At 39.4% G+C, this 18,133-nt stretch overlaps 1 protein-coding gene across 1 annotated transcript in view; it reads left to right on the top strand.

Annotated features, from left to right (window-relative positions):
* Positions 1-18,133, top strand: part of LOC117882910 (connector enhancer of kinase suppressor of ras 2-like) — a 376,187-nt gene that overhangs the window by 133,619 nt on the left and 224,435 nt on the right. The window contains exon 8 of the mRNA XM_034781795.1: positions 1,727-1,795. Within this exon, the coding sequence (XP_034637686.1) occupies positions 1,727-1,795 (69 nt within the window). The remainder of the gene's footprint in view (positions 1-1,726; positions 1,796-18,133) is intronic.

An 18,133-nucleotide genomic window follows, 5' to 3' on the forward strand; every position in this document is an offset into this window, starting at 1 on the left:
ATATTTATGAATGGGCAAAATACTTCTGTTTAAGGAAAGGTGGCTCTTGTTGGTTATTAACAAGAACAACGAGACAGTTTATAATTGAGCAAAGCTATTTAATTAAATTCTATGAAATTGAAGAAAATATCTAAATCAGTAACTTGGAAGAAGCCATTTGCCATGCAAGGAGCTGTCTTAAAACATGCCAATTAACGAATATTAAGAATTTTTAATCAAATTAATTAATTTACCAATATTTAACTTCCATCTCCTCTCCAGGAATACATATTCTAATCATTTGGTGATTACCAGGAGATTAACATATTTTAAGTTAATTCTATTTCAATATTCCAATAAAATTATTACAAGAGTTTTTAAATCTAATCCTTAAACATTTTACCATTTACATAGGAATGATATTAGGAGCTGTATTAGGAGTTGAATGTTTATAGAACATCTTTGCAAGTATGCATTTCATAAAGGTATTTGCTATTTAAACATTTAAGAAATAAGGGAGTTAAAACATTTCCAACTGCACGTGTCCCAGGTGCTTTTCTGAATGAAGTTTTTAGAGTTATTATAAAGTTTATTTCAACAAGGATATTCCTAATATTTTTGAGTAGGTTTACTTAGAAGTTTTTGGGGGGAAGTGAAAAAAGCTCACTTTACTTCTAGATTTACTACTCTGGTAACACAACACTACATTCCTTTTCATAATCAGGGATCTTCCTAAAATAGCCCCCATCCCACCCCTTTGTTTTTATTTAATTCAGAAGATCTGGATCACAACATGCTAGTTTTCTTTGTACTTTTAATCTAGTTTTTAGTGGTAGAATTAATCTTGTTTCTTTTTTAGGCCCTGATTCAGCAAAGCACTTACACAGATGCTCAAGTCCCTCCATATTTCTCAAAGGACTGAGGCACATACTTAAAGCTCACTGGAATCAATGAGATCTGAACACATGCTGAAGTGCTCTGTCCAGTCCAGAGCCTTAGTCTATATTTGCTTTATTGTAAGCCATCTGGGTTACACTTAAATAAAGATATGGTCCAGCCTAAAGCAACCAAAATTATGACAATTTCATCTTGAAGATCTAGTCTGAAGTAGATGAAGTTTAAGAAAATAATCTATCAAGGCCATTATCCATCAGTGAAGAACTGAGTCAAACTCTCAAAGGATACTTTTAATTTCAAATCACCCTTGTCAAATGAAAGAGGCAAACATATTGATATTTCGGGTATCATACTGGCTGCAAACCTAAAATTTCAGTGAATCATTTGTTTGGCTAGCTGCTTTGTTTTCTTGGCTATATTTTTGGTGCTCTCCAACATTTTTGGGCAACTGTATTGATTTAATACCGCAAGATCTCAGCTGTACCTGCTGGTGCCTGGCACCTTCCATTCAGCTGTGTGCACTCGCACGCATGGAGTCTGGACTGCTTGACACCCTAATCTCATATTTGGAAGAACAGTAGTACAAGTTAAATTGCTTGGGAGGTGAGCAATAGAGTGTACCAGGGCTCAGTGGAGAAGATCACTAGTTTAGGTTTCCCATCCCTACAGTACACAGTCACAATACTGGTATGTATACTGTGGTTGGAAAAGGAAACACAGCACCTTATAAATACAATTTACTATTGTTATTAGAATAGAGTTTCCTTGGGCAGGGCCTATTGTCTTTTTTCCCCTACTAGTTCTTAGGTCCTTCACAGTTGCCAAATTAACTGTTATCTCTTGCCTCTAGTCTCCTGCAGACCAGTGTAAGAAGATCCATGCAGGGGATGAGGTGATCCAGGTCAACCATCAAACTGTGGTGAGTACTTAGTAGATACTGCAGTGTGGGTTTGTTCTGTTCCCAGCACTATGAAAAATATTCCACTTAGTGGTTAGCTTTGTGCAATCTAAATTATTATTTATGCATTTAAAAATATTGAAAGAGTAAAAGTTATCCAGAAAACGTGAAAGCTGTGGTCTGATTGTTTGATCAACCGTTCCTCTAGGTATTGAGATAAGTTTGTATATTTCTGTATTTGCTGTGTGCTGTCATATTATATAAGAAGATCCAGAAACATATTATCTATACATATATTTATTGCAAAAACTCTAATTCTTACACTTTGGTTTTCATAATAAATAAACCCACTAATTTAATACAACAGTTTAAAAATGGAGTTTAAATTGTTTATAATCTAGGATTTATACTCAAAATGCAGAAGTAGTATAAAAGTGAGATACTGAATAATCTCTTCCACCATAGCCAGTGACAAGCAACTGGCTAAAGTAACTCAAAAACATCTTCAAAACAAAGCTTTGATTATTCGCTCAAGCAGAGAAAAGGGATAAAACACCAAAAGGCCTGTACACCAAGTTCTTATTAAACTTTATTCTTTCTTTGCAAGTTTTGGGTGAATTCTACTGAGCTCAGACACCCTGCTCCTGTGCTGGGAGGGTCAGAAAGCCCCTGTGGCATTCTTTGTCTATCAGAGACTCATCTCCAGCTACTGCTGCCCATTCAACCCATTCCTCCCTAGTTTGACATTTTAGGGTTTTAGTATCCCCTTTGATCCTAGGTTTGGGCCTGGGAAGAATAAACCTTGCTAGCCTAGCTGGAACCAGGCAGGTGGCTATTCCCCAATTAATAGCTTCCCCAGTGTTTCCTCAAGGAACCTTATTTGTCATTGTTTCATTTTTCTGTTTTTCCCTCTAACTATCTCCTTTGATTTACTCCTTGCAGTCAGGCAATATTAAGCAGGTAACCTGACTTGCATATGATATTTATAAAAATAGACATAATTCCCTCATTCTTACCAGGGATTAATTGAGTTAGTGATGCAAATGGCTGCTGGAGCCAGACAACCATCTGCTCTAGGGTTCCCAAGGTTGGCAACCATATGGGTATGGCCTAATATTGCCTAGTTAAATTAACTATCCCACCTCTGTCATTGACTTGCTGAATGACCCAGTGAAAGTCACTGCACCTCTGTGTTCCCCATTAGTAAAATAAATGTTATTTCTCCACCTTTTTAAAATTTGTCGAGATCTACAGAATAAAAAGTGCTATATAAGTGCTAAGTTTTATTTTTTGTTATTAAAAAGTCATAAAATGACCCTGATGTCATGGTGACTCTAGGTCTCTGGGCTTGACTACAGTACATACAGGATGTGTAATGGAGCCAAGTTAACATTGCTGTTGGAACCTTAACTTTTGCATTTCCTGAATTTTTGTGATTGTAACTGAACAATCTTAACATTGCAGTAACTCAGTTGCATGTCTTCAATTAAGTTCAATACATAGATTTCTAACTAGTTAGAACAGCTCATTCCAGTAAATGGGAAGCACTCTCCAGAAAGTACAGTTTTAACAGCTCAAGCGTAATTTTATTAATTAATTCACCATCCACATTTTGGAAAATTCACTAACCATAAATTGGTATAGTTTGGAGTGTTCTCCAGATATGGTATTTTCCTTCCTAATTGGTGGTTGTTACCCTTCATTAACAGATCTGTTTGAGCTTGCAGGGTAATGATTTTTTGTTGTTGTCCCCTCACTGTATTTCCCTATACAACCAGTCTTTTGTTCCAGTTTAATTTCTGTTCAAATCTCCAAATTATGGATATCATCCAACTTCTGTTCCAGTCTGATAAGGGCCAAATATGGAGATTCTAGTAAGACCTCCCCATGCTGATTGTTAGTATAGACTATAGAGTGTCATTCCAGAACCTCTTGCCTTTGGAGTCTGTGTCACTAATGTCTCTTTTGATATCATTCTTTCTGCCATTGCTCAAATTTGAATTTCCATGGGTGCCCATTACCAGAGAGGTAAAATCAGTCTAAAGAACTAATTTTGCGCTGCTTTGAGTTACTTAATACATTGGGAAAGGTTTAATCTTCTGTTTTTCATCACTTTTCATTCCAATAATAGCTTAAAATTTTTAATAAGCAAATATATTTGGAACAACAAAACTCCACTAAAGATTTTCAATTCAAGACGCTGCTATCCAGGATAAGATGCATTATATGAAGCAGTCACACACATCTGCCAGCAAGCATACATTGCCTTCCACATTGGTTTATATTTTAAAATACAAAAAAGTTCCAGTTTTACTGTAAAATAGATACTGAATCTGGAAAAGATGGTCTCTGCCGGGGCCGATTATATTGCAATGAGTGTTTAGCAATGTGTATTGTACCTGTAGCCTGGATAATACAATGGGTCTTGTTTTCTAATTCTTTAATGAATGCTATAGTTAATTATTTCATTCTTTCAATGGATACTAATAAACAAAAGGAATGATAATACCAATGGAGTGATGTGAAATAATGTGCACAGCAAAATCTCAGTACAATTTATTTAGTAACTAAATATTGATAGCTAAAATCCTATTCTCTTACTCTGTGCTTCACTGATGTGGAGTGGATGATAGTCTTAGGCCATCTCTAAACTAGGATCATTTTTGCTAAAACAGCACTGTAAGTCTGTGTGCATACTTGAGATTTTATTTTTATACTAACATTTCCCACAGTTGCTAATACCAGCACCACTCCACTGCTGGGGGCAACATTAGATGTGCTAACGTAGACAAAGGAGCTGGTAGATGCTGGCATTTTAAGCATCAGTGGCCAGATCCTCAGATGGTGTATGTTGGCATAGTTCCATTTTCTTTGGAGGAGCTGATTTACACCAAGTGAGGACTTGTACCCATATCATGTAGACCTACTCTGGACAGTGTTAGACAATAAGGTGATTGAAATGTTAATGGCTGTCTGGAGCCCTTTCTGCTCTAGTGCACCCACTGTGGAGTAGTAGCATTGTTAGCAACTATGGGAAATTTTAGCAAAACAAACTTACTGATCACTCTTGATGTTTGACAGTATTTTCTGCTGCTGGATAACTAGTTCTGAGGAAAACTCACACCAGCCTAAATAGGATTCTGTATTCCTAAAATAAATTTCTATGACTGAAACCAGATTATTTTGAATCAAATACTTCTCATTACAGTCCTGAGCAAAAAAACTCAAATCCCCTGTTTTAATCTGGTTTGTGATTTTCTCTGAATGGTTAAAGCAGAGGATCGGCTCATGGCAAAATTTGAATCTGTATTTCAAATGTCACAAAGTGTGGGGTTGTTTGGATGTGGGATTTTGGATTGGGTCACCTGTATGTAGTTTAAAGATGCATCAACTCAGCCCTAGCACTTCTCAAAACCCTGGGTTCTTCTGATGGTTCTGATTTTTGGGCTTCCAGGTTCCTGCATTGGAGTCAAGGCCAGATTAAGGCAGGGGCTTTAGAGACTGCAGCCCAGGGTCCCGGCTCAAGGGGGGGCCCCGCAAAAATAAATCACAGGCAGCGATCTCCAACTCTGGGCCGCAAAACGTCCCCAGCTATGGGGGTGGCGCTTGTGGATGTGGGCAGCGCACGGAGACATGCTGTCTCCCTCCCCTCAGGGGCCCTAGAGACGTGCTAGCAGCCTGCCACTTCTGGGAGCAGCACGGGGCCACGGCATGCAGGCAACCTGCTTGTGCCCTGCTACACCTCCTGGCTGGAGCCTGCATCCCTTCCTGCACCCCAATCCCCTGCCCCAGCCCCCTCCTGCACCAAACTCCCTTCCAGGAAAAAGACTTGTATACAGGGGTCCCACAAAATCTAATAGCCCTGGGCCCACAAGAGAGTTAATCCGGCCCTGATTGGAGTTGCCTGTTCATGGATTTACCAGTTGGCTGCAGCATAGGGATAACAATTATTGTTTCACTGCTTTGCTTTCTCTGATTGAGAAAGATAAATCTAGCTGAGCACCCTTGTACTGATCAGTGCTCTTCTCTCTCTCTCACTTGCTCTACATCAGGGATCGGCAACCTTTCAGAAGTGGTGTGCCGAGTCTTCATTTATTCACTCTACTTTAAGGTTTTGCGTGCCAGTAATACATTTTAATGTTCTTTAGAAGGCCTCTTTCTATAAGTCTATATTATATAACTAAACTCTTGTTGTATATAAAGTAAATAAGATTTTTAAAATGTTTAAGAAGCTTCATTTAAAATTAAATTAAAATGCAGAGCCCCCCGGACGGTGGCCAGGACCCAGGCAGTGAGAGTGCCACTGAAAATCAGCTCGCGTGCCGCCTTTGGCATGTGTGCCATAGGTTGCCTATCCCTGCTCTACATTGTTTCTTCTTTTTGCAGCATTGGCAGCTATCTTTGGTAGAATCAGGAAGAAACACAGGATACATTTAGCTAGTGATGGGTCTGGTCAGGAGAAGAGAACACCTGCTATGCAAACAAGGAGGTGTAGGAGAAATTCTGGGAATGCCATGTATAAAGGAGTACCATAAACTGATGGGAGCACGGGGAGAAAAAAGAGATGATGGAAGGAAAAGACAAAGAGTTGGACAGCGAGAAGTAGAGAAGAAAGTGTTAGGGGAAAATGAAAGAAGAGAGCAAGGAAATAAGAGACTGTTTTAAGGGATGTCCTTTATTTGGTGCTAGAGGAAACATGAGTTGACTGTTGTGTTTTAAAGCTGCTAAGAAGTATTTGATCAGAAAAAAGAATGTTTCCAAGCAATTATTGTACAATATACTCATGTATGCATTCTGACACACCTGATTTTATGCCAGGAATAAAACGTTATAGATAGCAGTACCTTAAACATGAGCTTTTTCATTTATATTTCAGATAATTCCTTTTTTATCTTTGAAACATGAATGGTCATCTTAATAGGCACAAAACCCCTGTGCATGTTTTTCTGGAGAGAAAAGGAAAGGGAGAGGCCTAGAGAAGAAGAGGGTGGACTTGAAGCATAAGAGAACAGTACACAGGAAAAAAATGCCTATTAAAGCAGCTGAAGTAAAATTAAGAGGGGGAAAAACAGTGGGGGTGAGAGATGAAAAAAATAGGAAACTTGAGGGAAAACAGAGGGAATAAAAAAAGAAAGAAATCTATAAGAAGTGATTAGAAGAATGGAGTTACAGTTGAGAAAATCCAGCTGTTTTAAACAGTTATAGAAAACATTCATATAGTAGAAGGGAAGAGAAAGAAAAGACAGGCTTTTGTTTTAATTTTTTTTTTTAGAGCTGATAATTATATTTTCTGTTTTTTTCTTGATTTCAATTTTGCAAAACAATAAATATTTATACTTTGTGTGTGTATGTATAATTGGTTAAGTACATTGTATTGATAGTTTGTGAAACATGCACCACTAATATTTTGGGCATTCTTTTATATATATTGTCACATATTTAGCTATTTAGGATGCTGGTATGATGTAGAATCTGCTGCATTACCTGTAATTGGAAACACAGAGAAGTGTGTGTGTGTGTGTGTGTCTGTGTGTGCGCAATAACGTGATTTATAGTGGACAGTTTAGACCAACACCATATGCACTCCCAAGCAGACTTTTGTTTGGAACTAGGAATTGTCTGAGCCAGTTATGAAGATCTCTAGTTGCATATGAAATTATCCATTTTTGTGTGCACAGTGGGTGCATGTGCATTTTGCATACACATCTATAAACTGCTGAAACTGGGAGAAAAAAATCCACTTCAATAAACTTTTTGTTTTCAGTTCCATTGCATGAGAGTAATGAAGTTGGAATTTGTTCCACTGTTTAAGACACTGGTATAATTTCTTTTAAAGTTTTGTGGCTTTCTAGACCATTAAAATTCTGATGCTAGAAGCTAACTAGAAATAAACAGGACCAAATTCATGCTTGGTGTAGTTTTGTTGACTTCACTGGCATTATGCCATAGATGATAACTTGGTATTTTTAAGTTTTTAAAATATTTGTGCAAGACTTTATTGTGACAAACAGGAATAACAAAATGCATGTACGTAGTGTCCTTCACAGGGATATCCTGGGATGCTTCACATAAACATAAGTAAAAAGACAGAATCGAGTCCCATTTCAGTTAACAGCTACATTCGAGTTTTTTTTCAGAAGTGATAGAAACCCTCATGCTTAAGGGAACTACTAAATTAGGCAGGTTAGGAAGTAACTTCCCCTATGGATAGGTGTTGTGGGGACTAGCTGCCCTGTAGAGCCCCCTGCTGGCAGAGCATGCAATGGCTGGGGGCTCCCTGCCTTACTTTCCTTGCCTGAGGTTTGTCTCCTCAGTTTTGCAGAGATGTGGCTTAGCCCTCCGGCCACATAATAAACAAGTCCCAAACTAAAAAGTCCCAAACAAAAAGGTCCTTCTGTCCTTCAGGACTTCTTTTCAGCCTACCTTTTGGGCCTTATTCCTATTCCTTTTCTGAGCTACTATATCAGTCTTTCTGGTCTCTGGGATAGAGCACTGGACCCCCAGGCTGGTTCTCCTGGAGGACCCTTTCCCCTGAAGACTGTGTCAGTCAGGGCCTTTCACAGGAGCCTACTCACACCCAGAATTCTCTGTACTTTTATAAGGCCCAGGTGTCCCTTAAGATATCACCTGATCCTCCTTCTTCCTGCGCCCTTAGGCTGAAATCAGCTAATTATTTATGGCACAGGTATGGCTGGCTCCATTTCCTCTTAAAGGGGCTAGTCATTCTTTGACAGTAGGTTATTCCATACTTGCTGATTATGAAGTTTATGCTGCTTTCTTTGGAACTGGTGACTGTCAGAGACAGGGTACTGGATTAGATAGACCACTGATTTGAGCCAGTATGTAATTTTCTATGTTCCAGTGCAGAAATATTCAGTATGTGGCAGAGATTCCTATAATTTAGATTTGAAGGTTGGAATAGACTGAGCACTTGGCAAACTTGAGGGCCTTTCTGAAGGGCATAGTATAAATTAGTCCCTCCATTCAGTCATCTTATCTCCACTCATCACATAGGGAATATTTTCCTTACCAATCAGAATACTATTCATGGTCCTGGCTATAAACCTATCTGCATGCTGAGCAAATCTTCATAATGCTCTCAATTGTGACCCTTCAACTGTCAAATGTATGGTTGTTCATAACAATAGTCCTTGAATAATACTTACCTGCTGAATAATTTATCTTGACTGTCCAAGCTAAAGATATGTCCTAATTTGAAACCTTTTACTACTTTTATAAGTTTAATTACACAGCTCTACAGCCAAAATGCCTCTGAAATAAATGTAGTCAAACTTTACTAATTCTGGGTCACTGAGAACGAAAATGATGATTAAAATTGTTGATTGCCTCTAGTTTTCAAGATATGCTATTGAGTCAGTATATACGACCCTTGACTTAGGAATGGCAGAGGATAAGTGAGTTCTAAAGGGAAGGGATCTCAATTTAAACCAGAAATGACTAAAATACATCTTTGACTGGATCTATGAATAAATATATGACTGGGTTTGGACAGTACTTGCTTTTTAGGCAAAACAATGAATGATGCAATCTGAAGCTGGTATTGTGTCATACATGATATGAATTGCATCATGTTATTCCTAGAAGTCATGGATGATGCAATCATAATGAAGCTTACATCACTCTGCTGAACAAATTGCCCTATATCAGCTCTAGAAATTATACAGTGTCATGCTCTCTTATTTGTCAGTGTTTGATTTTGCAAAGGGACACATTTCTGTTTAGCCAAAATGAGCAGAGATGCCTCGTACTTGTGTGAACAGTGCAGATAACTTCTGTTATGTTTGTGGTGAAGTGACTTTTGCATCACAAAAGCGCAGTATAACCACTATGGTTAAGAAAGCCTATCACCTTGATTTTGGCTGCAAAATTGGAGATCAGGACAAGAGGTGCGACCCACACATATGCTGCAACACTTGTGCAACAAATCTTCACCAGTGGTTGAACAGGAAAAGGAAATCTATGCCTTTTGCAATGCCAATGATTTGGAGAGAGCCAACAGATCATACCAGCAATTGTTACTTCTGCATGGTGCCTCCAGTTGGGAAAGGTGTGTCAAAGAAGAAAAAGTGGACTGGGCATTATCCAAACATTCCATCAGCTATACGCCCAGTACCCCACGGAGAAGGACTGCCGGTTCCTGATGCACCAGAATCATTCTCACTTGAGTCAGACGAGGAAGAGGATGAAACTTCTGGTCCTGAACCATCAATGTCACAGGACCCACATTTTCTCCCATCCTCCTCCTCTGAACCACTCCTCCTAACACAAGGTGAACTGAATGACCTTGTCAGGGATTTGGAACTACCCAAGAGTAAGGCAGAGCTGTTGGGCTCCAGACTACAGCAGTGGAATCTCCTGGCAGGTGATTTTAGGGTTTCCATGTTCCATGACTGTCAAAAGGATCTTGTCCCATTCTTCTTCATGGAAGGTGATCTTGTAGCCTGCAATATATGTGTGCAATAGATGGTGTGATGGCAGCCCTCAACATCGTTCACAATCCAGATGAGTGGAGACTGTTCATTGATTCATCGAAGATGAGTCTTAAAGCTGTTTTACTGCATAATGGCAATGTTTTGCCATCAATTCCAGTTGGTCATGCAGCCCATATGAAGGAAACCTATGACAACATGAAACAACTTTTGAGGTGCATAAACTATGACCAACATCAGTGGCAGCTTTGTGGCGATTTGAAGGTTGTTGCTCTCTTGCTTGGTCTGCAGACTGGATACACAAAGTACTGCTGTTTTCTCTGTGAATGGGATAGTCGTGCAAGAGATTCCCACTACATCAAGAAAGATTGACCACTCTGACAGTCATTGGAGCCTGGGAGGAAAAGTGTTCAGCATCCACCACTTGTTGAATCAAGGAAGATTTTGTTACCACCCTTACACATCAAGCTGGGTCTGATGAAGAACTTTGTCAAGGCCATTGACAAAACACAAGCAGCTTTCAAGTACTTCCGTGGAAAATTTCCAAGGTTAAGTGAAGCAAAGATAAAGGAAGGTGTCTTTGTTGGTCCTCAGATTCGTGAACTTCTTCAAGATGATGCATTTGACCATGCAGTGTGTGGCAAGGAAAAGACAGCATGGAAAGCCTTCCAGTTAGTGGCAATAAATTTTCTTGGAAACAACAAGGCAGACAACTACAGGTTGTTGGTAGAAAACCTCCTCATGGCATACAAAAGCCTTGGTTGCAACATGTCACTAAAGATACATTCTTTGCACTCTCATCTAGATTTTTTTCCACCGAACTGCGGAGCAGTGAGTGACGAGCACGGCGAGCGATTTCACCAGGACATTGCAACAATGGAGAAACGCTATCAGGGCAAATGGAGCCCATCAATGCTTGCAGACTATTGCTGGACAGTGACAAGAGATGCTCCATTTAATGAATACAAGAGACAAGCCAAGAAGCGCCAAGTAGACACTGAATAGGACTAAACTATGTACATAATAGTTTTTTGCCTTTTGTTTCATAATAAATTTTATTTAGATAACCCTTTTGCTGATTTTTTAAAGTGTTACATAAACAGGACAGGTGAAATATTATCATGTAAAGCAACCATAAACACATTAAAAGACCTAGGTTTACAATTTATTATTAAAACTCTAGTATCTACACAATATATACAGACATAAAATGTAAAAACTTAAATATCTTAGAAACAGTAGCCAATCAGTTGTTTTAAGTGTCATATTTGAATTCAGCACATCAAAATACATAAGAAATAGCACATTTTATCTCTGAAGCAGGTGACTTCTCTAAAATTGTAGACCAGTGTTATCAGTATCGTTATTGGACCTATTTTTAAATCAATGTAAAAAATGTATAACATGCCTCATACATTGGTACTTGAAATATTATAGACTGCTGTTCTTGCTTGTTTATTTAGCAGCTCACTTTAATGGCCACCCTTCACAGCTATCTATTTTTCCTAATTGGTTGATATTTTAACCTTCAAGAAACCTGAGCAACATAGTTACCACAGATGGCTGAAAACTAAAATGACCAGTTTTTTTCATATAATCCTTCTGTGGCAGTTAGCCCTCAGCCTGTGGAAGCTTTATGGAGCCATTTCTAAATTTTTTTAAATTTCATTTTTAGGTCCTCAACATAATAGCCTCTGGTATCTTTAGCATAAAATATTGCCTGCTTTTTCAGATAAGTTCTACATTTTAGCTACAATATTCTGTTTACCATAGCCTAAAAAAGTTGTTTTGTAAGTATGAGTTGATATTCACTGTGTAGATATCAAAATTACCTTTTTTCTTAATCAGTAATATAAATTGCAGTAGAATGATACTTTTTTCCCAGAGGAAAACTATATAAGGGAAAATCTTAGGAATACGAGAGAGAGGATACTCAATGAGTAAGGTCTTTAAGTGCTAGATTGTGCTTTAGGGGTACAACCCTTACATTGATTTACCTACTTTCCCTTTCATGTTGTAGAGTCCTCCCCTTTTCCACAGGAAGAGAATAAGGGAGAAGCACACACTGTGAGAGACCCTGGCATCTTGGTTCATGAAGCTAATTTGTCAAAGGTCCAAAGGAAGCCAAAGAGACGTTGCTGACCTCTTTCATGCTGCCCCTAATTCTCAGATACCCTCCCAATTCAAGTTTGATGTCCAGTCCCTTTTGGTCTGTGAAGCATTCCAACCAGAGAAATCACTCCCAACACTGTCTCTCCTGTTTGCTTTTGGATGCTATTGTACCTTCTTGTGTCTTTAGAACAGAAAGCTCTTTTGGACATGGACTCTGTCATATCTTTAGAGCACTTTATAACACTTCTGTATAAGTACTGAATAACTCCACTGATGCATGTTGTTTTATTCCAGTTTTCAAATTCAGCAATTATTACTAAAATTAATATGTGTCTATTTGAATTTTAACGAACAAGAATGCTACTTCCCTCACAGAAATTTATGTGGTGGTTTAAAAAAACAAAAAACAAAAAAAAACCTACCTGTTACCTTTCAGATGGATTTCTCCCATGGTTCAAATCCTGCTAGGTTAACAACTATAAAAATGAATGTAGTGGTTTTTGTCTTAATAAAATTACCAAATATCTAGTTTATTTAATCTTTGTATTTTAATGCACCCATCACTGTGGTATTTGAGCGCACACACAATTACATGAAGTAGTTGGTAGACTTTTTTTGGCACTATCTGTAGAGGGCAGTCATTGCGGGAGGGAAGCTAATGTAAAGAGAGATGATTTATTATATTTTATTTTGAAGCTGATGAGATCTGTGGTCAGTCTGATATCATGTGGAAGGGAGTTCAGTAGCATAAGCCAGCTGCTAAGAAAGCCTAATTTCCTGAACTTACTTGCAAGTCTTACACCCTTTGAACATTTAGCTCCAGTGTCTTTGAATATTTCTGCCTCACTCCAGGCATGACAAAACCCCATGGGGAATCCTCTTCACAAGCCCTCTGTGAATGCAGCTGCAGAGGAGCATTCTAGAAAGGGCACAGGAATGCAGGCCAAATCAGCATGATTTTGCTGATACAGTCAAAGGCACCTATACCCAATCCTAGGCAGTTGTCTCAAGCTCCTAACAGGAATAATCTGCGTGGGGACTATGTGAATTTGGTCTTTGCCAGTCAGAATATAGTTGCATATTTATGTTGTTTACACACGGACCTATTTAAGGACATTTCTACACAGAGGCAGAATTTAGCCTTGCGCCTGGTTATCACTGGCATTATTAGCCTCTCACTTCATGAGCATCACATGAATTTGTGTAGGAATTGCCCAAGTGGAGTGCCATTTTCCCAGCACATGTGATCCCTGCCTCAGTTAACTCACCTCTTTATAATTAGCTCTTCCTGCCCCCACACCCACCCATCATCCACCTCTCTCCCCACCGCTCATTCATTCAACTCTCAAAAACATCCCTCCCTCTCCTTCAGCCACTCCACATACATGAGGATTTGTAAGAGGAAATCTTCAGTTCCTCTCTTCTCCCAAGCCCGGAAGAGGAAGGAGGGGCACTAGAGAGTAAAAGGAAGGAAACAGGGATACTGGGGCACAAGCTAAACAGATAACTTAAGGCCAGTTCTAGGAACAAAAGTAATGCTTAAACTTTCATTAAATGTATATATGAATTCATTCTTCATTAAATATATTTAGCATTTGTATAAAGTAAGTCTATCTTCTGAATTAAAGTGCCATGATCATGGAGACTTCTACCAGTTTCAACATCATTCAGTATCTAATTACCTAATTGTAAAAAAGCCAGGATTTGGTTATTCTTTTTAATAATGGGACCTAATTTCAAGCTGTTGCACCCATATGTATTAATTAATAATCTGTTTCCTTTCTTGCATAGAAAAAAAATGGAAAAAGCCAGTACATGACCTTCAGAAAAGCTTATTTTTATCTTCTTAGAGCAAGCTCCAATTCACTGCTAAGTAAATGGAATTTTATCCTTGACTAGTTTGAAGGAAGAAACATTCTATTATTTACAAAGCCACATATAGTACTTTATTACTTTTTTAGATATAAGTTGGCATGAATCAATATGGGCCTTATAATTACTATTATTTCCATTAGTGAGCTAGAATAATTTGTTGGTTACAGCTCAGTAAATTCCTATATAATCAGTATATTCACTAATACTGACACAAGCAATTCACATAGTGAACTGCAGCTTTCATGTATAGCACCAAGGCTCGCAGGGACAAGAAATCTTTACTGGATGTATTCCTGCTGGACTGAAGCAATTACTTTGTCCATACCTTCTCTCCCTTGATTCCCAGAGTCATAAGGTAGATCAGCAAGGAGAGAGCCAATATCATACTATTAGCACTGATGTGGCCTCAGAATTATTGGTACACAAATCTTCTCCAGCATACCAGAGAAATGTCAGTTGGTCTTCTACTGTGCCCAGACTTCCTCTCTTGATGGCAAGGGAGAATATTTATCTGAATCCATTTAGCTGCATGGGACCTGCTGACCACACACCACTTCTGTTCACAAACAGCTATAGCCCAGAAAGAACTTTACCTTTACAGACTGTAACAACTGGACACAGTTTATGTGCTGGGTGACAAGTACTAGAGGACCTTTCCCAGCTTGGGATTTGATTCTAGTTTTAACTGTGCCAATGGTTCCATACTCAGAGCCCCTGTCTGAAGCTTCCTTAAAACACCTGTCTATTAAAATGGCATTTTGAATAGCCATCACTACTACTGGGAGGTTTAGTGAGCGCAGTGCCATGGTGGCCTCCTCATACTCAACAGTAGCACATAAAAATATAGTCATTGAGACCTTGCCCCTGCTTTATGAGTGAGATGGTCGCAGATTTTCATCTGTCACAGTATGTTTACTCTCCCCATTTTCTGTCCCAGGCCACATGCTCACCCAGGGGAGTCCTGCCTGCACACCACACATGTGAAAAGAGCCCTGTGCTGTTACCTGGGCAGCTCTAAATCCTTCAAAAAAAATGAACAGGTAGCTTGTTACATACAAGGAGAGGCTGTTAGTAAACTCTTTCTGACTGGATTAAGAGATGTATTGACCATTGGTCTACTTTAGTCAGAAAACCAGTACCTCTTGAGTTAAACACTCTACTAGGGCCACAGTTACCTCGGTAGCTTGTCTGAGACAGGTTCCCATGGTAGAGATTTGCAAAGCAAAACATGAAGTTGTGTTGATACTTTCACTAAACATTGCCCATTGCACCTGACACTGCTCTGATGCTCAATTAGGCAAGGTGGTGCTACAATCCATTTTTGCCTTGCACACCTTCCTCTGATGGGGTCACTGCTTGCTAGCCTCTCATAAGTGGGAATGCACAAAGACACTCAAAAAAGGAAGAAGGGTTACTTTCTCAAATGTTGTTCTTCAAGAGTCATCTGTGTGCCTGGACACTACTCACCTGCCTTCCCCTCAACTTTGGAGTTTTATATTTCAGGACTCTGTGGGCTAGGGAGAAGGAAGTGATGTGGTAGTGAGGGGGGAGGTTGCACTTCTTTATATAAATGGAGCTAATGGCATTCACAAGAGCTCTCCTGCACCCCCCTCCCAGCGGACACAGGTTTGCTATACATTTCTGCAGCTCAACACTAGAGGTTCTAGGTCCTATAAATGTGAATGCACAGAGGCAACTCTGGAAGAATAGCTATTCCTGATAAGTAACCCTTAATTTTCCAATCATTTAATCATTCTCTTGGTTCTTCTCTGAATCCTTTCCAGTTTACAACATCCTTCTTGAATTGTGGACATCAGAACTGGACACAGTATAGTAACTCCTCACTTAAAGTCGTCCCGGTTAATGTTGTTTTGTTGTTATGTTGTTATGTTGCTGATCAATTAGGGAACATGCTCGTTTAAATGCTCCCTTTTAACGTCATTTGGCAGCCGCCTGCTTTGTCTACTGCTTGCAGGAAGAGCATCCCGTTGCTGCTAGCTGGTGGGGGCTTGGAACCAGGGTGAATCAGCAGCCCCCTTATCAGTCCCCCTATCAGCTCCCCACTCCCCTAAATTCCCTGTGCAGCAGCTGCCCAGTAGGCTAGCAATTGCCGCTGTCCCTCCCCCCCCACTGCCATGTGCTACTCCTGTCCTCTGCCTTGGAGCCGCTCCCCGAGACTCCTGCTTCCTGTGCTGGGGGGAGGGAAGGAAGAGGGGGGCTAATGTCAGGATGTCCCCCTCCCCCCTGCTCCTGCACCCCACTTACCCCATCTTCCATAGATCAGGGGGGACACACCAGGACGGAGGTAGCTTGCAGCAGCTGCGGTCTCAGCAAACTGATCTAATTAACAAGGCAGTGTACTTAAAGGGGAAATGTGCATATCTCCCTCCATTCCTGCTGCCTTGCAGAGTGAGAGAGTTAACCCTTGAGGGCTCAGCCAATTGTTAGTTCATCATTTAGCAGTAAGGGAAATATCCCACCCTCTGAGTCCTCCACCTCAACCAAGCTTCACCACCATCATCAGTATGTACCAGTATTAAACTGTTTGGTTAAAACTTATACTGTGTGTGTGTGTGTGTGTGTATATATATATATATATATATAGTCTTTTGCCTGGTGAAAAAAATTTCCCGGGAACCTAACCCCCTCATTTACATTCATTCTTATGGGGAAATTGGATTCGCTTAACATCGTTTCGCTTAAAGTCGCATTTTTCAGGAACATAACTACAATGTTAAGTGAGGAATTAAGTGTTCCAGAGGTCTAATCAATACCAAGTACAGAGGTAATATAACCTCTCAACTCCTACTTAATACTCCCCTTTTCATGCATCTATGGATTGCATTAGCCACTGTAGTCATGGGATTGTAGTAGAAGCTCATTTTGATGGACATACAGTGTCTCTTTCATGCACTCTGTGCAACTGAGCTATTGTTCAGTTGTTCCTTGGAGGAGTAGGGTCCTGCAGTGCCTGGAAGCCCTTGGCTAACTCTCTCAGTACTGGAGGAGATATTTTTTTCTATTCTCATGATCAGATTTCTACTCCAGAAGAAAGACTCTCCTCTGAATGGGTTAATCTGTCTGATACCATAATAACAAACTAAATTAGAAAAAAATATCAGTCTAGTTCCTGCTATTGTGATGCTGCTACCTGGATTTTTTAGCCATTTCCATTCACAGGTTCTGCTTCAGCTTTGTTTACTGAACTCATGCCAATCATGCCCATCTACCAATATGCTTCTTGTCATCTTCTGTTCATTCCCCTTTACTATTCTCTGCTTGCTCAGGCCTGAGTGCATCTGTGACTACTGCCATGACTATCTCCTGAAAATATATATCTCCATAAAACAAGTTAGGAAAAATTGAGTTCTTGTGTCCTCTCAGCCTGCTCTTGTGTTGTTGTTTTTGGTGTCAGTCCCCTGTCCATTGCGGTGAACTCTTCAGATCTACTTCCATTGTATGCAGCTTCCAAATTCAGAATATTTTCAGGAATATTCAGATAATAGGACCTCTGATTATGGAAAGGATGTGGCCATCTGTCTCAAAGTGCAAGTTCATACACAATTAATACTTTATAAACAATCAATATGCAATTATAGTTATGCCTATTTTACCAATGGGAAGACTTTCAGCTGCTGCTCATTTTCTTCTTTGCTTATAATCATTGTATGAATGAAAGGAAAAGGCACAGTTAGGAACTGTTCTCACAGTACAAATGAGGCAGAAATAAGAATGAATATAGCTGATAATGAACAAAAGGTGGTTGCTAGTGTGCAATTTAGAGCACACAACCTTTTCCATGTTCTGAAAATATTTTTTCATGTAGAGCACTGTATCTAACATAAGTTCACAATGTGTGTTTAGTGTGTGATCCAAAATCTCAGATCAAAGGAAAAAATAAAAAAGTTGGACTTTATTAGTG

The sequence above is a fragment of the Trachemys scripta genome, chromosome 9 (assembly GCF_013100865.1).
Source record: "Trachemys scripta elegans isolate TJP31775 chromosome 9, CAS_Tse_1.0, whole genome shotgun sequence".
Classification (NCBI taxonomy): domain Eukaryota; kingdom Metazoa; phylum Chordata; order Testudines; family Emydidae; genus Trachemys; species Trachemys scripta.